This window comes from Macaca fascicularis, chromosome 9 (genome assembly GCF_037993035.2).
Source record: "Macaca fascicularis isolate 582-1 chromosome 9, T2T-MFA8v1.1".
NCBI lineage: Eukaryota > Metazoa > Chordata > Mammalia > Primates > Cercopithecidae > Macaca > Macaca fascicularis.
In genome coordinates, this window is record NC_088383.1 from 92304827 (window position 1) to 92330838 (window position 26012).

At 35.4% G+C, this 26012-nt stretch overlaps 1 protein-coding gene across 8 annotated transcripts in view; it reads left to right on the top strand.

The window, feature by feature from the left end:
- Positions 1-26012, top strand: part of PCDH15 (protocadherin related 15) — a 1788406-nt gene that overhangs the window by 1270239 nt on the left and 492155 nt on the right. For all 8 annotated transcript variants that reach the window (XR_012417282.1, XM_065521086.2, XM_065521087.1 and 5 more), the window contains 2 exons: positions 1920-2039; positions 17237-17347. Coding sequence is in view for 7 of the 8 variants with exons in the window: in XM_065521086.2 (XP_065377158.1) it covers positions 1920-2039; positions 17237-17347 (231 nt within the window). In the remaining variant the exon portion in view is untranslated. The remainder of the gene's footprint in view (positions 1-1919; positions 2040-17236; positions 17348-26012) is intronic.

Below are 26012 nucleotides of genomic sequence, written 5' to 3' on the forward strand. Positions count from 1 at the left end.
GTGTTTTTGAAAATAGATTTTAAGTGCTCTCACCACAAAAAAGTATGTAATAGATATATTAATTAGCTTGGTTTAGCCATCGCATGAAGTATACATATTTTAAAACATGTTGTACACAACAAATATACAAAATTCTATATGTTGATTTAAAAATAAATTGGTAATAAAAATATCAAAACATAGCTACATAAGAATGGGTGAATATTTATAAAAGATAAGGATGTCTTTTGTAACAGGAATTCCATTAAAAAAGAAAAACATTAGAACGTCAGCTTGGAAGCTATTTTGCTGACTAACATTTCTACTAAGTCTATCCTCAGTGGTCCCTTGATGTCTTCATAGGTACTATTTAAACCATCTCTTCTCACTTCATTCTCAGCTCTCCAAAGTTTGACTTTAATGTTGCCTGCTAGGAAACTGGGCCTTATAAATACTGAACTTCCTTGTACTTATGGTTTATGTTTAAATCATATTCTTTTCCTAAATCAGAGATTGCAAACTAGTGTCGTCGTTGAGGCAATGGGCATATTTTATTTTACCCTATTTATATTTTAATGTTTAAAAATCTGTTGTCAATTTTAGCATCAAGATATTTTACATAAAATTAAAATATTAACAGACTTTGTAGCATGGGCTCCATATTCCAAGATGGCAAGAATTCTCTGGGATTGAGTAGCAGCTACCCTCTCTGAGTAGCATCAGAGAGGGCATGTTCTATCCATTTGCCACCATCTCATCATGCTTGCTTCACTCATTTACATTACCTGGGGGACCCTTGTAAAATGTGAATTTTCAGTTTCTGAAAATAAAATTGAATAAGACAACTTTTTTGTTGCCTCTTAAGCTATTTTTACCATGAAGGAATCCTAATCAAAAAATTAAGAAAACAAATCTCAGAGCAAACTTTAAAAGGTTCCAGTCTGTAGAGGCACAGAGCTTATGTTTACTGATGAAGTGCATTTAGTTCCTCTAACAATGCAATTATAGAAACAAAGTGAAAAATGCAAGCACAAGAAAAGGGGCATCATCTTCTGATGTGGCCTGTGTAATGCCATTTGAGGGGTGGTATAGGAGGAGGTGATATCCAGTTAAGTTGAAATTTAACTAATGAGTAGTATTTCAGCTAAAACCTAAAAACTGGGAGGGGATAAATGAAAAAAAAAATGCTCTGGTTATAACAGCACATTGTACAAAAACCTACTGGTAAAAAAATAAATAACAGTGATTCTGTTGTGGGCATAAGTAAGAATTAAGACTAGCCATTTTGGTCACACATCAAATCATGGTTTTGTGTGCCACACACATTAAGTTCTGGTGTTTTAATGCAAAATGAAAAGATGTGGCTATCTCTCCAGCTGCTGTGACCTGATTGTGTTCTACTCAACCAATATCAGAAGCACTCAAGAGACTCTCAATAGTTTCCTCTAATGGAAAGACTATTCATTGTCCCAAATTTCTCTTTCTCAAACTTGCACCTTGCATATAATTATCAACCTGGATTTCATTGCTCTCTCATAAATCTTTTTTTTTTTTTTTTATTTTAAACTAACTTTTTCTTACAGTTTAAATTCTAGCCTGTAGGTAACATTGCATCAAGGGTTTTGAGGAAAAACTACAGATGCAATTTTTCCACAGGAGCTAACACGCTAAGGCCTATAAATTGGTCCAAATGTGTTTAACACTGAATCAGGGTCTTCTGTTTCTTCACCCATAGCAAGAATCACAAAGTTGGACATTTCAGACATTTTAAGAACTCCTGTGTAAGACTCAAAACTGTTCTTTTGAAACACTTCATTTTGTGGTTGTGGGCTGCCAACTGGTATCTTCATGTTACAAAGAGCTGATTTTTATGCTGTAACATTTCTGGTGTGCAGTTGATAAAATGAGAATTGATATTTAAAATCTTCTTTTTCTTTCAGCTCACTCCAGTTGGTACCACGATATTCACAGGATTTTCAGGAGACAATGGAGCTACAGATATAGATGATGGACCAAATGGACAGATAGAGTACGTTATTCAGTATAATCCAGATGATCCGGTATGTAAATACCTATTAGCAATGTAATTTTCTTAAAAGGAATAAAATTAATGATTTTTTCAGCTGATATTTATTGTATTACTCAGTAACTTCCAGAACCAGATTAGTAATGATGCTATGATTTAAAAAGTCTCAAAATTGAATTTTTTTAATATTTATGCTTTATTGCTAGAAGCTAATTTTTGATTGTATTTTTAGATAAGGTTTAAAATATATTCATAGACATAATATGCCTCCTTTACTAAATTTCTGTTATGTCTGTGGTCTCCAAAGCATTCCAAACAAATCACTGGAGATGAGATAACAAATGTCAAACATGGATTTTATGCAACTTATAAATTAATACCAATATTGTTGCTATACTGCAAGAACACACACCAAGTATTGCTGGAGTTGACAAGTCTTTAAAATTCTAGCCGTCCACCTATTAAACCGAAGATAGAGAAGACAAGACAAAGCCGCTAGCTATAGTCTGTTTTATTTTGCTTTTTCTTCCTTTTTTCCCATTATACAAAGATTTCTATGTTGTTCTTTTAGGCCATGAATCATTTCCACTAATGATATATTATTAAAAAGAAAAAGACAAAATAAGATTTTATTTAACAGAAGTTAGACCTGGAAGTCCTGCCTGATATCTCCCCACTTTCTTTTCTTGAGACAGCTCCTTAAAATCCCATGGACTCCCCAAAGCAATTATAAATGCACTAATTAAATAAGCTTTCAAATCAAATGCATCTCTTTTATGTTTAATAAATATTAGAAATATAAACAATGGTGAAGTTAACATTTTGCCCTTATTTTACCATTGTATGTTGTAGATAAGCTTTAGACAAACAAGCAAAAACAAACAAACAAACAAACAAAAACTCTGTTGGGATAGTAAAGACTGAGAACTCAGAGTAAGATCTACATCACAAATTTATTGCATTATATTAAGTAAATTGTGGATACATTTTCTCATTTTATCCTCACAAATCAGTTAAAAGTAGTATTATCTCAGTTGCATAGGAAAGAAAATCTCATAAGTGAAGTGATTTGTGTTATATTACAAAACTACTTCTAAACTGTAAAATCCAGTTTCAGTATACTCTTCCCCTATTGTATTCTCACAAAAAAACTTCTTTGGGCTGTGTTAAAATTTTAATAAATTTGGAAAATAAGTGTGTGTGTGTGTGTGTGTGTGTATATATATATATATATATATATATATAATTAGCAGGGTGAAGGTCAGGTTTTAGAATTTGTTCTTTTCTTTTCTTTTTTTCTTTTCTTTCTTTTTTTTTGCTTTTTTTTTTTTTTTTTTTTTTTTTTTGCTTTTTTTCTCAAAAAGAGGACTTTTTTTTAAGGCAGAGACAATAAAACCAAGAGTTGGGGACATGATGAGAATGCGACAGAGAAGGACAGTATGAAGGGTTACATAAGAAATGAAGTGGAAAGTAGCAAAGAAACAGCAGAGGAAAAGACAGCAGAAATGCTTTTTGTTAAATGTAGAAACAGCTGACTGAACATTCTATTTCTAAACCACTCATTTTGTTTGCTCTTTAGGTATTTTTTTAAAGAATTAATTGTAGGTGTGTGCCATGTTTCTAACTCAAATTTTATGAAGGTGACTTTCTAATCTTTACTCCCCAAGCTGTAAAAATAAAACCTCCCAGCAAGTATCAAATGACCATTCCATGTGTTTTAGGGAGATATTTATTGCATACATAAAAAGATTCAATGTTTAGATATAGTTTGAGAGCAAAAATGTATTACTTTAAACTATCTCTCTGCTTAAAATGTAGACATTTAGTAAGGCTTAAATTATTTGTTAACTGTCCAATAAATCTGTCTCAATGCCTTCCCATTCCAGGGATGTGTAGGTTTGCTGTCCAATATAATATGTAACTCTTACTCCCTACAAAGTGGATAAACCAATCAGTCACACACATTTTCAAAATTACAAATGAAAAAAGAAAAATAAATAACATAGGTTTTAGCAAGCTAAAATGCTCTTAATTCTGTGGACAAAATAATAAGACATCATGACACTTAACTTAGGATGTATTGAAGGAAAAAAGCATTAACCAAGGTACAATCTTAAGGAGAGAATCCACCTTTAGACTTCATATAAAATTAGTGTAAACCTCAGTACCAGTTTCTTCTCTTGTAAGACCTGTGAGGAAATACATGCTAAATTTTATGTTCTGCTACTACTAAATCTCTAGTAATTCTGCTTATATTAATAGCACCATAATGTGGTACTTTTACTAGTCAAAATAATAACATCTCAATAATAGCAAACTATTGTAAATTCTTCACCATAACTATTTTATTTAATATATGAATAAAATTGGAATAGCTAAAATTGAGCCTTTCTGTTCTGTTGCAAATCTTTTTATTGCAATTCAAATGATGTTCTAAAACAAAGAAGCAACAAGTTTGGGAATAAATAGTTGCTGAACTGATTGATCCAATTTAAAGTAAAAGTGTCAAAATAGTGTGCATTTTCACACTTCTATAAAGAATATCTAAGACTGGGTAATTTATAATAAAGGAATTTTAATGGACTCACAGTTCCAAATGGCTGGGAAAGTCTCAGGAAACTTACAATCACAGCAAAAGGGAAAGGGGAAGGAAGGAACATCTTACATGACAGCAGGAGAGAGAGAGAGTGAAGGGGGAATTACCACTATTAAACCATCAGATCTCATGAGAATGCCCTCACTGTCACAAGAACAGCATGGGGAAAACTGCCCCATGACTCAATCACCTCCCACCAGGTCACTCCCTAGAAACATGGAGATCATGATTCAACATGAGATTGGAGTTGGAACACAGAGAAAAATCATGTAATTCCACCCCTGGCCTCTTCCAAATCTCTTGTCCTTTTGATATTTCAAAACCAATCATGCCTGCTCAATAGTTCCCTAAAGTCTTAAACCATTTCAGCATTAACTCAAAAGTCTAAGTCCAAACTTTCATCTGAGACAAGGCAACTCCTTTTAACATATGAGCCTATAAAATCAAAAACAAGTTGTTACTTCCAAGATACAATGAGGATACAGACATTATATACATTACATACACTCATTCCATATGTGAGAAATTGGCCAAAATAAAGGTGCCACAGGTCCCATGGAAGTCCAAAACCCAGAAGGGCAGTTATTAAATCTTAAAGCTTAGAAATAATCTCATTTGACTCTGTGTCTCACATCCAGGGCACACTAATGCAAAGGGTAGGCTTCCAAGGCCTTGGGCAGCTCTGCCCCTGTGGCTCTGCAGGGTACAACCCCTGCAGCTGCTTTAACAGGCTGGCATTGAGTGCTTGTGGCTTTTTCAACCACATGGTGCAAGCTGTCTGTAGATCTATCATTCTGGGATCTGGAGGAGACAGTGGGCTTCTTTTCACAGCTCCACTAGGCAGTCCCAAGTGAGGACTCTGTGTGGGGACTCCAATTCCACTTTTTCCCTCTGCATTATGCTAGTAGATGTTTTCCATGAGGGCTCCACCCCTGCAGCAGATGTCTGTCTGGACATACTGGCATTTTCATACATCGTCTGAAACTGAGATGGAGGTTCCCAAAGCTCAACTCTTGTCTTCTATGTACCTTCAGGCCCAACACCACATGCAAGCCACCAAGGCATGGGGCTTGCACCCACTGGAACAATAGCCTGAACTGTACGTTGGTCCCTTTTAGCCATGGCTGGAGCTATAGTGGCTGGGACACAGGATGCTATGTCTTAGGGCTGCACAGAGCAGTGGGGCCCTGAACCAAGCCCAGAAAACCTCCTAGGCCTCCAGGCCTGCGATTTGAGGGGTTGCCATGAAGATCCCTAAAATGCCCTGGAGACATATTTCCCATTGTCTTGTCTAATATTTGGCTGCTCGTTACTTATGCAAATTTCTGCACCCAACTTGACTTTTCCCCCACAAAATGGGATTTTCTTTTCTACCACATGATCAGGCTGCAAATTCTTCAAAGTTTTATTCTCTGCTTCCCTTTTAAACATAAGTTCCAATTTCACATAATGTCTTCATGAACACATATGACTGTACGCTTTCAGAAAAAGCCAGGTCATATCTTGAATACTTTGCTGCTTAGAAATTTCTTCTGCCACATGCTGTAAATCATCTTTCTCAAATTCCAGGTTCCACAGATCTCTAGGGCAGGAGCAAAATGCCACCAGTCTCTTTGCTAAAGCATAGCAAGAGTGACTTTTGCTCCAGTTCCTTATAAGTTCTTCATCTCCATCTGAGACCACCTCAGCTTGGACTTCATTGTCCATATCACTACCAGCATTTTGATTGAAACCATTCAAAAGTCTCTAGGAAGTTCCAAACTTTCCCACATCTACATGTTTTCTTCTGAGCCCTCCAAACTGTTCCAACCTTTGCCCATTACCCAGTTCCAAAGTTGCTTCAACATTTTCAGGTTATCATTTTAACAGTACTCCACTATCCCAGTACCAACTGCTTGTATTAATTTGTTATCACACTGCTATAAAGATAGTACCTGAGAGTGGGTAATTTACAGAGAAAGGAGGTTTAATTGACTCATAGTTCTGAATGTCTAGGGAGGCCTCAGGAAACTTGCAATCATGGCAGAAGGTGAAGGAGAAGCATGGTGCATCTTACATGCAGCAGGAGGCAGAAAGACTGAAAAGGGAAGTGCCACTTTTAGACCATCAGATCTCATGAGAACTCACTATCAGGAGAACAGCATGGGGGAAACTGCCCCCATGAGCCAGTCACCTCCTACCAGGTCCCTCCCTCAATACATGGGGATTACAATTTGACATTGTAATTTGTTTTGGGTGGTGACACAAAGCCAAACCATATCAACTAAATGGTTAGGCAGACATGATCAGGGCAGGAGAGGACCACCCCCAGGAATGTCAGCTGACCATCAGGTGATGGTTAGGTGGCTTTTAAACTTTCTCTGTAAAATAATAATTAGTAGCAGCCAGTGCCAGGGAAAGATAGCCTGCCAATAGATAGAAAACACTTGAAGCTGGTGATCAGCAGCTTCCCAATAAGAGCTGAGAAGTTGGGTGAGAGGGCTGAAGCATGCATGTTAAGAAGCAAAAAGGCAGAATTTTACTAGTATATGACCTTTTTCTGGGAATGCTCGACTGGCAAGGGAAAAATGCCTCAAGTAAGCATGCACACAATTTCAGTAAACATTCTGCGCATGAAGCCCCTCCCAAGTGCACCAGCAGGCACTGTGCATGTGGACAGCCTGCCCCAAAAGAAAAATCAAGGGAGGAGAATTGCAAATCCCCAAACCATGCCAGTGTAGAAAACCTTCAGTGAAGGGATGAACAAGGCTCTTTGATGTTTCAAGTCACCCACTTAGCCGTCTTCCAAGAGAATTTTGCTTACTTTCATTCCTGCTCTAAAACTTTTTAATAAGCTCTCACTCCTGCTCTAAAACTCACCTCAATCTCTCCCTCTGCCTTAAACTTACTCCTTACCCAAATCACATTATTTCCTCTGAAGTTAGGACCGAGTTGCCAGAGATCCATATGGATTCACTGCTATTAACAAAAGCACTTGAGCTGTTTATCAAAAATGTTTGGTTCTTCCTCTCTTTGGATACATGCTAGAGGTGTACTTTTCTTGCCTGGAGAAAAGTATTTGCTTTGAATAATGAAGTGCAAACTCAAAGAACCAATATACAAGTAATCATATTCCCTGCCCCTGTTGTTATGATCAGAGAAAAACATGTTGAGGAGAAACATTCATTAGCCAATGACAACAATAAAGAGAGACCACTTGCTGATGCATATTAGATATATAGATACGAAGAGTAAAGAAAAAATAAAAGTTTAAGGGTTTGTTCCTGCAGCATTCCCGATCCTTTCATGGATGAAGTATTTAGAAAAAAATAATTTAGTAAATATCTTATTCTAAAAATCCTCTAGATAATTGTTAAAGAAAAATATTATTTAATGATGTATTTAAACATAGTTAGAAAGTCCTTATTCAGGACCACTGCAATGAGTATAGAAATCATTGCAGTGAGGTCTTGCAAGTGGAGAGAGATATTGGGCTCAACTACAAATAAAACATTGGCAAGTGGGACTTTGTAGCCAAGGAGCAGGGTCGGGGTCACTGGATGGAAAATTACTGGGAGAAAACATCAGAGATATGGGGGATTCTGGCTAAAACAAGCTAATATGATTGTTGCTGAAGACAAGTCAGGGTAATCAGACATCATCTAATGGGTGGTGCAGGATGAGAAACCTGACGAGTTATCAAGGTAGATCATTTATCAAAGATAGAGTAGTTCTTGCTAAAGTGATTTAGTATGGTTCTTTGTTAAAAAGTGATTTTATAAGGAAGTATACAGATGAACCTAGGAGAAGATTCAGAAGCCTGATCAAGTTTGGCCAAGCAAAGAATCTTTGTCAGTCCCCACTAATGTTCACAAGAAGAAGTATTCTTTCCTTTGTATAATATAAGTTCATTTTCTCATTTGGTTACCTTCTGTTTATTAAGTACAACTTGAATTATCTGTTGGAACTTGGTAGTAGAGACTATGTAAAAATGTGTACTGGACAATATATGTTGTCAGGCCTTTAATGAGGGACGTTTAATTTCTATGCAATCTGTAGTGTACTCATCACCGTTATTGTAAAATACTGTTGACATATTTTTTGTTTAATGCCTTCATGGTAATACAAAGTAAAGTAAGAGTGTCCATAATGCACTGAACTAATTCAGAGGTGTCCATCTAATCTTTTGGCTTCCCTGAGCCACACTGGAAGAAAAAGAATTGTCTTGGGCCACACATAAATTACATTAACACGAATGATAGCTGATGAGCTAATAATAAAAATTCACAGATAAATCTTATAATGTTTTAAGGACATTTACAAGTTTGTGTTGGGCCACATTCAAAGCCAACCTGGGCCCATGTAGCTGGTGGGCTATGGGTTGGACAAGCTTGAATCAGATTGTTTTGAAAAAAATGAAAGAAAAACTCTGAAGTGGGTAAGAATTTGTCATCACATGATCTGCAATAACTTTCATTTTTGAGGATGTGTCTTCTTGGAAAAATCTAAATATAGCTATTCTGATATATTAAATCTCATTGTTAGAAAGATTAGTATATTTATACAATAAATTATCATGTCTTTTTTATCTTATTTATTTTTTTTATTTTAATGCCAGACTGGAGGCATGTTTATTCAGCATTTTAGGTCTGACCTAAAATGATGAGGAGGAGACTGATGACATGTCCCTTGTAGCAGTCTCCAGTGGACTGAGGAAGCAGCACAACATTGCTATTAACTAATGTTACTACTCAGAAAAAAGAAAAAATGAAAACACTTAAGCAATATGAATAAGCAGCTTCTTTCTTCGAGGTATTACAGTGCTGTTTCAGTGGGTGGTAACATCTTTTATCAAGTCCTCCTGAGTAAATTGTCCTTTTTTTGTAATATGTTTTACTCCCTGTAGCTTTGAGAGAATTCAGAAAATATGAGCCATAATTTTCATTTGTAATGTGTAAGCATTTGAATTATCTGAGTCAGAAAGTTAAAACCATATTTTAAGGACAAACGATTTTTAAACAAATCACCATCCTGAGGTAGTTCTGTATATATATATATAAGTCAAAGTCCAAATTTCAGATGTCAATAAAATATTTAAGGTCAAGCTAAAACAGTGATTACTTATTCCTAGGTAGTTTACTAAAAAAATTTACTGTAGTTTAATAATACTTTGCAGGGTACATTATATCATGAGATTCCCATGCCTCCATAAATTCATAATATTCTAATTTTACTGGAAACTCATGTATAATTACGTCATGGTGTAAAGGCCTTCTTTTTGTAAAACTTTGAACCTCAGTCTTTTCACACCAACACTGTGACTTTTAAGTTTACAACATATATGCTTCAAAACCCAACCAAGCACAAATACAGTTTCCTGGGAAGTTGACTGGAATAAGATAAGTTGAACTGCATTGTAATCATAATGTAGCATTAAATGTGCACGAATCTATTTTGTATTTGTTTGAGGGAGAGTGGTAAATTTGTATTGTGAGCAAAAGACCTCTGGAAAGGAATTTGGAGAAAAGAGACTTTATTTCAGTGAACAGTTTTCAAACCATGGATACACAGCCTGTGGTTTCAAGCTAAGATACATTTCAGAGAACAAATACAGGGTTAGGGTTTTATAGCTAAAGTTCCCACCCAGGTTCCCAATTAGCTGTCTTCATCCAAATGAAGGATAGATCCTTGCTTAATTCTGATTGGTCAAAACAGATGAGTCATGACTGTTCTATACACTGATTGGTTGATTCATGTGCACTCTGATTGGTTGATTTCCAAGCTCCAAACCAGAAGTTTCTGTCAGATGTTTCTTTTAAAGGGCTGGTGCTAAAAGGCCAGTGTAGGGATGGCATAGGGGGCAAAAGGTGGTAGTTCCAGCCACAGTTTATCTTGGCACCAAACAGTATCTGTTTTTGTTTCATTGTTGTATTAGTCCGTTTTCACACTGTTGATAAAGACATACCTAAGACTGGATAATCTATAAAGAAAAAGAGGTTTAATGGACCCACAGTTCCATGTGGCTGGGGAGGCCTCTCAATCATGGCAGGAGGTGAAAGACAGGTATTACATGGCAGCAGACAAGAGAGAATTGAGGGCCTTATAAATCGCTTATAAAACCATCAGATCTTGTGAGACTTATTCACTAACATGAGAACAACATGAGAAAGACCCATCCCTGTGATTTAAGTATCTCTCACCAGGTCCCTCACTCAACACTTGGGGATTATAGGAGCTACAGTTGAAGGTGAGGTTTGAGTGGGGATTCAGTCAAATCATATTGCTCTACACCTGGCACCTCCCAAATCGCATGTCCTCACATTTTAAAACCAATCTTGCCTTACCAACAGTCCCTCAAAGTCTTAACTCACTTCAACATTAACTCAAAAGCTCAGAGTTCAAATTCTTATCTGAGACAAAGCAAGTTCCTTACAACCATGAGCCTGTAAAATCAAAAGTAAGTTAATTACTTTCTAAATAAAATGAGGGTACAGGCATTGGGTATGTATATATATAACATATATATATATATTCATTCCAAATGAGAGAAACTGACAAAAACAAAGGGTTCAAAGGCCCTATACAAGTCCAAAATCCATGGGGCAGTCAAATCTTAAAGCTCCAAAATGATCTTCTTTGACACCATGTCTCACATCCAGGTTATGCTGATGCAAGAAGTGGGTTCTCATGGTCTTGGGCAGCTCCACCCCTGTTGCTTTGCAGGGCACAGCCTCCCTCCTGGCTGCTTTCACAGTTTGACATTGTGTGTCTGCTGCTTTTCCAGGCATGCAGTGCAATCTGTCGGTAAATCTACTTTCTGGGGTCTGGAGGACAGTGGCTCTCTTCTCACAGATTCATTAGGCAGTGTGCCAGTGGCAACTCTTTGTGGGGACTTCAACCCCACACTTCCCTTCCACGCTGCCCTAGCAGAGGTTCTCCATGAGGGCCCTGCCCCTGCAGCAAACTTTTATCTGGACATTCAGGCATTTCCATACATGCTCTGAAATCTAGGTGTAGGTTCTCTAACCTCAATTCTTGACTTCTATGGACCCATAGGCTCCACACCATGTGAAAGCTGTCAAGGCTTGGGGCTTGCACCCTCTGAAGCCACAGCCCGAGCTATATCTTGACTCATAGCCATGGCTGGAGCAGCTGGGACACAGGGCACCGAGTTCCTAGACTGCACACGGAACGGGGGTCCTGGACCTGGCCCATGAAACCACTTTTTTCTCCTAGGCCTCCTGGCCTATGATGGGAGGGGGCTGCCACAAATGTCTCTGACACACCCTGGAGACATTTTCCCCATTGTCTTCGTGATTAACATTTGGTTCCTCATTACTTATGCAAATTTCTGCAACTGGCTTGAATTTCTCCTTAGAAAATGGGTGTTTCTTTTCTATTGCATCATCAGGCTGCACATTTTCTGGACTTTTATGCTCTGTCTCACTTTTAAAACTGAATGCTTTTAATGACACTCAAGTCACATCTTGAATGCTTTGCTACTTAGAAACTTATGTCACCAAATAAATCATCTCCCTCAAGTTCAAGGTTCCACAAATCTCTACATCAGGGGCAAAATGCCACCAGTCTCTTTGGTAAAACATAACAAGGGTCACCTTTACTCCAGTATCCTCATCTCCATCTGAGACCACTTTACTCTGGATATCATTGTCCATATCGTTATCAGAATTTTGGTCAAAGCCAACGAAAAAGTCTCTAGGAAGTTCCAAACATTCCTGCCTTTTCCTGTCCTTCTGAGCCCTTCAAACTGTTCCAACCGCTGTCTGCCACCCAGTTCCAAAGTTGCCTCCACATTTTCGGATATCTTTACAGCGGGACCTCAATCTACCAGTACCAATTTACTTTGTTAGTCTTTTTTCACACTTCTGATAAAGACATACGTGAGACTGGGTAATGTATAAGGAAAAAGAGGTTTAATGGACTCACAGTTCCATGTGCCTGGGGAGGCCTCACAATCATGGTGGAAGGCGAAAGGCATGTCTTACATGGAGGCAGACTAAGAGAGAATTGAAAGTCAAGTGAAAGTGATTTCCCCTTATAAAAGTATCAGATCTCAGGATATTTATTCACTACCACAAAAACAGTATAGGGGAAATGCCGTGATTCAATTATCTCACACCAGCCCCCTTCCACAACACATGGGAATTATGGAAGCTACAATTCAAGATGAAATGTGCATGGGGACACAACAAAACCATATTAATTGTAGAAAGGAAGATCCTGTGATGCTTTGACATCTCTCTGAGAACACAGAGTATGTGACCACTTTGTCACCCTGGCATGGCTACCTGGTTTTGTTGATTTTCTTTTAACTTACTTCAGTTAGTCACAGGGAGTCCATTTTGTCTATCAGCCAGGGACATGTTTTAACAGTATGAAACAGAAAAGATGATCAGATTATTGGGACTTTCTCTTAGGAGCTAAGTTAATGTTGCCTGCTCAAATCCCAGTCCGTCTTGGGTGGAAAAAAAATTGCATAGCCTTACTTAGTCCTCCACTTTTTACTTCAGGAAATTAGATTAGAGGAGACACACAAACAATGACAATAACATAGAATGTTCAGCAGCTGATGGCACAGTAGCCTGAGCTTAATCAGAGACAAGTTTAAGGCAGACTAAAGATTGATAAGGGCAAAATTGATGCTGTTTATTGGAACTAAAACACGGACTCAGTTATATTCATTGTGAACAAATGGGCAAAACCCAAAGAGAGAAGAGAGAGGTACAGAAAAAGATACAGAGATAAGGAAGAGATTTCAAAAAAAAAGTGTCAAAAAACAATAAGAGAATTTACAGCCTCTTAGAGACAAATATAAAATCCTAATTATCTAAATTTCCACCACTTCTCAATTATAGGCCCATTGAGGCACTTTTGTACTAAGGGTCTGTCTTTAGGTCAGCAGAAAATATATATACGTGTGTGTGTGTATTCTTTAAAAATTGTCTTCTTTTGAACTGAATTTCTAGTCATCACAGCTGAAAAGAGAATATTACAAACTATACTTACAACATAGGTGTGAAAGACTGAAGTCTTTCCCTCTTTCCTAAAAATGATGAATGACCAAATCTATCAGCTGAGAAGAAATAGTGCTAATAACCCCATATTCCATTTCTAGAGCATCTTTAACTGTAGGATTCAACACCTTCTTGCAGAGAGCTGCCGTTTTGTCTAAACTGGTGCAAACCCATATTAGTACAGGGGATTCTGGGGAGATGGAATCATCTTGGGAAACAGAGTTGCTAGAGCATCAGCATTCCTGCTTCTTCCGTTATTGAATGTGAATATGTGTGGCGTGGATGTTACAGCTGTCTCCTGCCCTGCTTCCCATATCTGTGATAGTGATAAATTGCTTAAACTGCCTTATGCCCTCATTTTACTAAATGGAGAATTATCCCTTATTTGACAGTTGTTGTCACTGAACTGTCAGGAAGTAGTGAGTGGACCTTTCTTAATGGAGGCCAGGTGTTTGGGGCCTGTGGGTATTAAATCATTTAACCATAATTGGATTTTTCTCATTAATACAGTGCAGATAGACAGCACTTAAATTCTCATCACCCAAAAAAGCCAATGTTAGTTTGTGTTTTAAAGTGAATATCTACGACTATCAGAAAGGGGGCAATGACCTGGCTTTAGTAATGTAAGCTTGCTTAAGTAAATGGGCATTGCTCTGTTCCCAAACTTTTCTGCTTCGTTGGTGGAACAAACTTCTAAGAATGAAAGAAATGAAAAATAAATAGCAAGAATAGAGAGTGCAGTCACTCTTAGACTTATATAGTACAGTGTACTTATATAGTACAGTTTATATTACATTTAAAAGGTTTCACTGAGTAAAGTTTGCAAAGATTAGTACACAGAGAAATAAGTGATAGGATATTTAAGCAAGAGAAAAATAAGAGCAAATATCAGGTGTGAAGAGCCAGGGCCTGTCTGGAAAAGAGAGAGGCCTACAGTGTAAAGCCATAGAGACAGGAATAATCATGTATCAAAGTGCTTTCAGCTGCAGAAATTGTACTTGCTCGCTCGCTCTCTCTATATAAAACATATATACATACATACTATATATATTACTATATATGCAAAAAACTAAAGATGATTTAAACAAAAAGATAATTTATTATCTATCACAATAAGTTTTTCAGACATGGGGTAATATCAAGATTTTCTCAGTAATGCAAAGACAACACAAATCCAGGCTCTTTTTATTTTATGCTCTGCTCTCACTAGCATATTAGCTATTTCTCCATAATTAATGTTATCAATAGTCCCCAAATGCTGTTTAGAACTGTTTAAGTTCTAAATTTTATATCCCGACAGAGACTTCTATAACTTGAAAAGGGATTTTTAGCTTCTGTCTATCTTTGCAATTAAGATAAAATTTTTTAATTACTCAAAATGGAATCACATGTACATCTGCAAAATGATTCCTGGTAAAACAGAATGGAATTACAATGAATGGAATTGTTTTTAAGCTAGACTATTCAAGACTCATCTCATTTAGAGACGTAGCCTCTTCTGAGGCACAATGTCACCGGATATGTGAACTAACTTGGGGTTCTGAGTCCAGTAGTTTTGTGTTAAGACGACAGTATCTTCCATATTTATGCTAGAAACTGATATGTATTTCTATATTATTGAGTCACTAAAATGTAATAACCTCATAACAACACATTAGGATAGGTTTAACAGTGTAAATAGCAATTATTAACCAAGGTTTTGCCCATATTCAACTTACATATTTAGATTCAATCATTTTTACACTCGCCTGTCATAATTGCCAGCCCCACTCATAGGTATAAGCAATGTTGAATAGGCAAAAAATTAGGGAATGTCAAATGTCTGTTTTTAATTGTGTTGTTCATTTTCATTTTCTGTATTTTTATTTTAAATTGTTGCTTTTAAATAACTGCATCCAAGAAAGATTTGCAAGGCCCATTACACGAGGAACGCAGAATGAATCATTTAAAAATATATATTAATTCTGCAAAATGTGCAGTGTGTGTATGTGTCTTTATGCACCCCAGAGAAAAAGAGAGACAGACAGAGAGACAAAGAGAGAAAAAAAGACAGATCACAGCTCTAGACATGAAAGGCTAAACTACGCACATTTCATTGATTGAGCCTGAGCTGGGAGATTTGAATCAAATTTTTTTTCATTGAGTTTAACTTCTTATGTGACTCTTAAGAATATACTTACACTAAGTTGAGGGTGTAAACACACTCTCTCTGTCTTCCTTCTCACACACACACTCACACAGTTCTTTTTTTTCTTCTTCCACACTTCCCCTTCCCTTTCTCTTCTCCTTCCCCTTGCCTTTTCCCCTCATTTTTCTTTCCCTCTCTTCCCCCTCCTCTTGCTTTTGCAGCAATCTAATGCAGTTCCAAACTATATATTTTACTAAATGTGATTTCCAGAACAAAAATCACAAGCACAAATGCACAAGACAACTGAACAACCACAAAACAGTTTCAATGAACGAAATAGCACTGATGTATTGAACCTATCTAGAAACAATTTCATCATTCTTTAAAATGGCACTAAAATACAAAAGTGACATAAGGTCTTTTTAAGAATAAGAGATTCATCTTTTAAATTATAGTCCCTTAACTTGTGAATTCATTTAATGCAGGGCTGCTTATACCAGAGCACTAGTGTTGCCCTGTGACCTCCGTGCTACCAGGAAAAAACTCAATCCTAGACAGGGCAGAAAACTTAACTAATGAGCAGAAGTTGTGGAACCTGAAAGAAAAAATTGATGTATAACCTGGATTTTTTTTTTTTTCACAATAACGAACTGATTCAAGTTCGTGCAGTCATGTTCTGCATAATGATATTTTGGTCAATGACATACCACATAGCAAATGGTGGTCTCATAAAATTATAATGTTGTATTCCTACTATACCTTTTCTATGTTTAGATTACATTTATACAGAAAATAGTGACCTCTGTGTTACCGTAGCCCATAGCATTCAGTACAGTGACATGCTGTACAGGTTTGTAGCCTAGGAGCCATAGGCTACATCACCTGCCTTAGTATGCAGTAGACTATCTATTTTAGGTTTGTGAAACTACACTCTATAATGTTCACGCAATGACAAAAATCACCTAACAACACATTTCTCAGAATGTACCCCATCATTAAGTGACTTGTAACTGTGTGAGTTTTTTTTTATTATTATTTAATGCCTGATAATACTTAAAATACAGAGTGGATATCAATGTTGACAATTGATACTATGTAGAAATAACAGATTTCAGTGTTTGAATGCTTTGGTGATAAAAAACACAGTGAAAAGAAGTGAAAAGAAGTGAAAAATAGGGAAGTTTTTCAGATACCTGGACTTTGATTTAGAACTATTACAAGACTGTTGATGAATGATACTAATAATATATTAAAAACTATGATAAGAAACAAATGTTCTGGTTATTATTACCAAAGGACTCTGGGGAAACCTATTGATCAAAATTAAATGTTTGTAAATATGATAACAATATTGACTCTGAAGCTTATAGTCATTCTATTTTCAGATGGTAAGCATGCCATCTGTAACTTCCAAGAGGATTAAACTAAAATATTGAGTTATTAATTTATCTTACATTCAAATAATCTGAAGTCTGTATTTTTAATATTTGCAGACATCCAATGACACCTTTGAAATTCCCCTAATGTTGACTGGAAATGTAGTGTTAAGGAAGAGACTCAACTATGAAGATAAGACTCGCTACTTTGTCATAATCCAAGCTAATGTGAGTATTCAATTTCTTTTAAATTTCTTCTGTAAATTTATGAAGTAAAAAACTCATCCAAAATGTGTCAGATAGTCTTGGAGTGCTCTGTGTCATTCACTTCTTCATCAGGGCACTCCTGCCCTTGATGTTTACATATAATATCCTTATAGATGGGAAAAGGGATAGAATAGGTTGTTTTTATTCACTATATTATTTGAAGTCTAAATTATTCATATGTATTAACCATGATCAAATAATTTTTAGCCTATACTGAAGTATTTTTTTCAAAGTAGGATCCAGCAAATAACTGCAGCAGAATCATATTGGGTATGTATTAAACTTACGTATTTCTGGACCCTACCTCAGATATTCTGAATGAAAATCTCAGATGATGGAAGTGGAATATCTGCATTTTTAGTTAGCTCTTCAGGGGATTCTAAGGTACACTAAAGGCAAAGAATCATTGCCTAATTGGTCGTGTTTTTCCTCATGGCTATCATTTATTGAGTAATTGTTCACTAGATATCAGCTAATATCCCCATAACTGAAATTTATGCTAAGGTATATAGATAACAATAACAGAACATCCAAACACATGCTTATAAAACACAGACATGCTTTATATGCTTATACAACAGAGATACCCTTATATGCTTATATAACATAGACATGCTTATATGCTTATAAAACATAGACATTTATTGTAGTTATTATTAGTGGAAGTGTAATAAAATTTCTGGAATTATGTGGCTCAGTGTTTGGCTTGACAGTTCAATTATATCACCAGGGACTTAGGTTCCTTCCATCTTTATACTTCTCTCTTCTCTGAAATGTGGTTATTTTCCCAATGCCTTATCAGCTGGGAGCTAGTTGTATACCATGGCCATTAAGAGTCACAACTGCATTTCAAGTCTGAATGCAGCAGGCAGAAAGGTTAGCAAAACTAGATTTTCTTTTATGTTTATTGATCCTTTCTCCTTTTATCTGGGAAGATACTCTCTTTAGAGTTCTCTCCCACCCATCTCCTTCCAGACTTGTATCACCTGAGTCAGCATGATAGGAAGGAAAGTTGAGAAAGTCCATATGTGTCAAAGGGGAATGCGGTATTCACTTCTGAATTATACTATGTATAGTCATATCCTGAGACTGGACACACAGATGACCTGAAAACATTTTTCTTTTCTTAGTAAGAAGAATGGGAGTACCACTCGAGAAAAAAGCTAGAAGGGAAGATCAGAAAAAGTCCCATATTAAGTGACAAGCTTACGCTTTTGAAATAACAGTTAAGAAATGAGCTATAAAAATATAAAAAATATGGAGAAATCTTGAATGCATATTTATAAGCAAAATAAACCATTAAGAAAAGGCTGCATACTGGATGATTCCAATATATAATATTCTGGTAAAAACAAAGCTAGGGAAATGGTGTAAAGATCAGTGGATGTCAGGGATATGGTGGTAAAGGCAGGTTAAAAGGGATTAATAGAAGGATCACAAAATATTTTCATGTCAGTAAAAATACTCTGGATGATACCACAAAGTTGGATAGATATCATTATACATTTGTCCATCCCCCTAGAATGTACAGCACCAAGAGTGATCTTTAAAGTAAAGGATGAACTTCAGTGATTATTATCATTCAATGTAGATTCATCAATTGTAGCCAATGTACAACTTTGATTAGGGCTGTTGTTAAGTGGGGAGGATGTGCATGTGTGAAGACATTGGTGTATATACCTTCCTCTCAATTTTTCTATAAACCTAAAACTGTTCTAAAAAATAATAGCCTTTTCTTTTTTAAAGCATCTAGACTCTGAAACCGTCCTGTGCCTTTAATGACTCCTAAGCATTGTAATCTTGCTCATACAGCAGAACAGAGAGATAGCAGGGGAGGCTAAAAGGAAAATAACCTCAATTAGCTGTTCTGAAGAAGCTAATATGAAAAAATGTGTCATGAACTTGTCATTTTCTTGCCTTTCTTAGAGATATATCACCTGACACAGAATGTGTATGCGTATAGATAGATACCTAAATAAATATATATTTAGGGCTATTTAGCTAGAAATATGTAGATAGACATGTAGATCTAATTTTTGAAGCTAAGTTTATAAGCTTTTATTTACATTTCTGCAGATTTTAAAAATAATTTATTATTGTATATATTATAATTATATATTATATGTTATATGTGTTATGTGTGTGTCTGTATGTGTGTATATATATTTTAATGTCATGTGGCATAGACCAGAGTGAAAACTGTGGATATGGGAAAAAGCAAAATGTATTAGGGAGGGCCACTCAGACTTCCTTAAAAACACAGAAAATTCCTTTTTCTGTTTAACTGAAGATGTGAAGAAAAGGGACAATATCTTTTTTATAAAGTCATATTGCTATGGAAGCTATTTGTAAGCTGGCTTTTTAAATTATGCAATTAAAAATAGGTATTTTTTTAATAGAAATGCAAAGTGAAATATTCTGAATTGGTATCTAGTTTTAAAATATTTGTAAAGACATCTGGAACAATTTCTATCCAGCATGATCCACTAGTCATCACTGAGGGAGTGACGAGTTTTTAGCACTTCAGGGATAAAATTATAAAACAGAAGTACATATGTGAATCATCAAAAGGAAGGAATAGCATTAGGAAGAGTTGAATGAACATTTGAATTTAAATGCAATAACAGTTTTTGTTATAAACTTAAGTCATACAGTACAAAATGAAATGTTAAATATAGAAGGTTATAACATTTTAAGTGTTTTTAAAAGTTTTAAGAACAAATATTTTTAATAGCTACATAATATAAGATAATAATAATGGATCACCATTGATTTAACTATACTCTGTTTTTGTTTGTTTGTTCATTTGTTTTTGGCACCAAATTGATATTTACCCTCATGATGCTCATGAGAGGCAGTGAGTGTAGTGAATTATGTCACCCGAGTTCAAATCTCAGTTCAGCCATTTACTAGCTGTGTGATTCATAGCATATTTTGTATGTTAATTTCCTAACCAGTAAAATGGGTATATTAATAAAACATACCACATTGTTCTGGTTACAATTATCAAGTTAGCAAACAAAAAAGTACTTAAACTAATGCTTGAAATGTATTGAGATGTTATTACAGTATTACATAAATCACTAAAATAACTGTACTTTACTGTTTAAAAATCAGTAATTAAAAATGGAATTGCTATGAGAAAATTATATGTATGTATATTTATGTGTATAGGTATCTGTACATATATATATATTCACATACTTTTTAATCTTAGTAGATAATGCTATATTATTTTTCAGAGTGTTGTGACACATCACATTTCCACAAATGATAAAGAAGGATGCTCATTTCTACTACATTTTAAATCTGTAACTTAAAACCGTGAGTTGTTGGAGATGGAAAGTCAGCTGAGACTTGCTTGAAGGCCAATTGTGGGTTTCTCTTCCAAGCTCTGAGTTCAGTGATCTCACATTTGCAGCCATGGTGGGCGCATTTACAGTATGAAAAGTGCCAGTGCTACAAATCAGGGCTGCTTATCTGATAGCTGGTTGTTCATCATTAACTGTTTTGTATATACCAATAGTAACATAAGTCTAACATATCTTTGTATACGATAATGATATCCATATATTTAAAATGTCTCTCCATTTTTTTAACATTTATCTTGTTTGTTTATTTATTTATTTATTTATTTTGAGACAGAGTCTTGCTCTGTCACCCAGGCTGAAGTACAGTGGTACAATCTCAGCTCACTGCAACCTCCATCTCTGGGATTTAAGTGATTCTCATGCCTCAGCCTCCCAGCTAGCTGGGATCACAAGCATACCACCACACCTGGATATTTTTGAGGGGTGGGGAGGAGAGTATTGCTATGTCACCCAGGCTAGAGTGCACTGGCATGATCTCGGCTTACTGCAACCTCAGCCTCCCATGTTCAAGCTATCCTTGTGCCTCAGCCTCCTGAGTAGCTGGGATTACAGATGGACGCCACCACACCCAGCTAATTTTTGGATGTTAGTAGAGACAGGGTTTCAGCATGTTGGTCGGGCTGGTCTCAAACTTATGTCCTCAAGCAGTTCACCCGTCTCAGCCTCCCAAACTATTGGGATTACAGGCGTGAGCCACTGCACCTGGCATCAATTTTTTATATTGTATTGGTGGTATTCACAATGTAAGCCGTGTACATTAAACACCAATATATTATCTTGAAGTCATAAGGAGAGTTCAAATATGAGCAATCAATTTTGACTTTAAAGTATATGGTCTCTAAAAGAATAATTACAGGTATCATGACAAATTATTGAACATTACTCAGCTTTGACCTGGTTTTGCTTATGGTAAAAATATTTGATTTCTGAAGAGAATCCTTCAAATTACATGTAGTTTGGAGGTTTCTTTATATCCATGTTTACATATTATGATTCGTAATTAAGGTAATTGAGTTTTGACTGACCCATGTTAGAAAACCCTGTCACATCTTTTTTGAGAATATTTGCAATATTGTCGCCCATGCTGTTGACTTCAAATATATATACATAATGAAGTAAGGATTAATTCCAGACAAAAATTTTGGGGGGTGGATCTAGAAAAAAAATAGAGAGATGAAAGATCAATGGGTTTTCTTTTTGTTGAAATTTACTACATATTACTATAAACCTCAACTTTGATATGTTACCCTAATTCATATAGAATCAAAATAATCTCTTTACATATCATTTTTCTTCAAAGCAAACTCTCTTTCATATTATTGTTATAATGAGTTAAATATTAAGAACACTTTGGTAATCAAAATTTCTTAATTACCAGAAAGAAAAAGTTTATATTTAATTAATTATTTTATAATTTATTTATTTATTTTGAGATGGGGTTTTGCTCTGTCACCCAGGCTAGAGTGCAGTGGGGCGATCTTGGCTCACTGCAACCTTTGCCTCCCGTGTTCGTGATTCTCCTAACTCAGCCTTCCGAGTAGTTGGGATTACAGGCACGTGCCACCACGTCCAGCTAATTTTTTTTGTATTTTTAGTAGAAATGGAGTTTCACTCTGCTGGCCAGGGTGGTCTGAAACTCTTGACAACTTCAAGTGATCAGCCCACCTTGGCCTCCTGAAGTGCTGGGATTACAGGCATGAGCCGCTGAGCCTGGCCTGTATTTAAGTTAGAATCATGGCAAGAATGATTTATAATTTCTAAATTATTTTATGAATAGCAAGGGTGTTGTATATTTCTCAAATGGCAAAATCTAGAGAAGGGTTGCCAGCTATCTTTCCTCACAAGATATAATTCCTAAAATTATAGTATTACTATTTCTTTATTAGCTCAAATTTTATCTTTATGGACAGAAATATTCAAAGAGAATGTGTAAGCATTGCAAACATATGTGCTTGTATATGTAAAATTCATTTTCTCTATTTTATATTGCAACCTTGTAAATAACTTTTCAGAAATAACCCCTACCCTGACCTTCCCTCACATCTGCTTCCTACTGATGTATGGAGTTAGTGTTCATTGTAACCCCATTGTTTTAACTCTGCAAGTTTCTTGGGCATTTTCTGAGGAGTGAGAATGAAATAGGAGGATAGCAGGTGATGGTTTATGGGAACTAATACTTATTGAGTGTTTGACTACTAAAGATACATAAGCATTTGGGGCTATAAATGATGATACAATTCTGTCTACTGGTTTGCATAAAAAATAAGAAATATTAGGCAAATATCTCAAACAAAAAAATGTTTTCAAGAGAACAGAATACCCAACTTCCTCTGGTTAATGTTCATAGAAGCATTATTTTTTTCCTCAACTTTTAAGCACAGGGAGTACATATGCAGGTTTGTTACATGGGTGTATTGCACTCAGGTAGTCAGCATAGTATTCAATGGGTAGTGTTTTGACCCATTCTCTCTCTTTGCCCCAGTAGTTCATGGTCTATGGTTCCCAGGTTTATTTCCCTGGGGACTCAGTGTTTAGCTCCCATTGAAAACTGACATTATGTAGTATTTGGTTTTCTGTTCCTGCATTAATTCACTTAGGATTATGGCCTCCAACTTCATCCATGTTGCTTCAAAGGACATCATTTCATTCTTTTCTATGACTGTGTAGTATTCCATGGTGCAAATGCACCACAGTTTCTTTATCCAATCCACTATTGATGGGCACCTAGGTTGCTTCTGTGTTTTTTTGCTATTGTGAGTAGCATGGCAATTAACGCAGACATGCGCGTGTCTTTTTGGTAGAATGCACTTTGTGTATAGACCCAGTAATGGGGTTGGTTGGTTGAATGGTAGCTTGATTTTAAATTCTTTGAGAAATCTTCAAACTGCTTTCCACAGTGGCTGAAATAATTTACATGACCACCAACAGCATACAACCATTTCCTTTTCTCTGCAGCCCTACCAGTATGTGTAATTTTTTGACTTTTTAATAATAGCCATTCTAACTGGTATGAGATGATATCTCATTATGGTTTTGATTTGCATTTCCCTGATGATAAATGCTGATGAACATGTTTTAATGTTTGTTGGCTGCATGTATGTCTTCTTTTGAGAAGTGTCTGTTCATGTCACTTGCCCCTATTTTAATGGTGCTATTTGTTTTTTGCTTGTTGAATTGTTTGAGTTCCTTATAGATTCTAAATATTAGACTTTTGTCAGATGTATAGTTTGCATGCCTTTTCTCTCATTCTTTCCATTTTCTGTTTACTGCATTGATAGTTTGTTTTAGTGTGCAGAAGCTCTTTAGGTGCCACTTGTCAGTTTTTGTCTTTGTTGCAGTTGCTTTTCAGGATATCATCATTATGAAATCCTTGCTAAAGCCAATGTCAAGAGGTATTTAATAGGTTTTCTTCTAGGATTTTTTGTACCTTGAGGCATTACATTTAAACCTTTAATTCATCTTGAGTCAATTTTTGTATGTCTGGTAGAATTCAGCTGTGCGTCTGTCCGGTCCAGGGCCTTTTTGGTTGGTGAGTTTTTTATTACTAAGTTAATATCACAGCTTAATATTCATCTGTTCAGGGTTTCAGTAGCTTTCTTTTTCAATCTTGGAACATTATATGTTTCCAGAAATATATCAATTTTCTCTAGATTTTCTAGCTTGAGGTTGGGGAGGCACAATTCTGTTCGGAGTAGTGGTTGAACTTGTTTAACATTTTAAAAGATATTCTTGCTTGCCAACTAGAATCACAGTTTCCTAACTTAATGTAATATTCCATTATTTTTAAATGATTAAAGTTAAAATATATTCTTATTTTTTAAAAGGGAAATGAAGAGAAATGCAGATGAAAATGGGAAAAGGAAGAAAGGAGATCTTTTTTGTGGATTTTAATATCTATTAGTCACATAACATAAATGAAAACACATAATTAAATTATATGAAATGTTTATAGAAATAGTTATTTTTTTATTTTTTTACCACTCACAATTTAGAATGTTATTTCATTTACTCAGAAAAGCCTTGAAAAGTAGTATATTACTATAGAGATCAAAAGTGTAGGGTTTTTTCATTGTTTTTGTTTCTGTTTTGATTTTTATCTCAATTGCTGAAGGATTGTCTTTTAAATAGATATTGTAAGAACAATCTGATTCCAAATTGGGAGAAGAACATCATGAATTAGCATTACCATTATGAACTCACAAGTTATGAGCGAGCATGAGACGTATTTTTATATATTTTCCTATGTGATATGTGTTGGTGATAAACTGTGGGAGAATTCCCACGTGTGGAAACTGTTGGTAGATTTTGTTGCTGCATCTCTGGTCACAATAGTTTTGCCAGGATTATTTTTATTTCTCATTTGAAAATACAAATTTTAGAGCTCAACACTTTGTAAGCAATATCTTTCCCCAATATGAGATAAAACTCCAATTATGTATTTTGGTATATACTTCCTGTAAATACACTATCTTTAACACACCAGTATCTATTCTATGGACTAGTAACAATAACCCAAAGAAGCAGATAATAGTGAGAGATCTGATGCTGACAGACTGAAAGAAAACGTAAGGTAAAAATAATTCAAATTTGTTTATTATAGTGATTTGGTGATGACATATAAAGAAGAAGGCTGAGTGACATGGAAGGGTAGAAATACTGCCTCTGGCATTTATATGCATGCATGTGTATATATGCATATACATGTGTGTTTATATATGTGTTCTACATTCATATATCACATACAATATTATATTTAATATTTATTATCTATTTACTATTTTTATAAATTAAATTTAGATTAATTCAATCTTTTAAAACTTCATCATAAGCAATCATTATTTTAAATGATGGGTTAAAGCCAGGCACATACCTATAGTCCTAGCTACTCAGGAGGCTGAGGTAAGAGGATTACTTGAGCCCAGGAGATTGAAGTCAATATAGGCAATGTAGCGAGATTCTCATTTCTAAAATAAATATATAAATAGATATTTTATAAATAAAAAAATTTTCAAAAATTATCTCCAATGCCATAAGTAAATTTACAAATACATATTAAATGTCATTTTATTAACTTATTTATGTTGTTGAGATAAAAATGTCAAACATAAAATCATTAAAACATGTAACAAAAGTTTACCAACCCTATTAAAGAAGCTTTCAGTTTTCATATATATATATATATATATATATATATATATATTTTTTTTTTTTTAGAAACTAAAAGAGTTGTTTTAGTTCATAAACTTTAATATAAC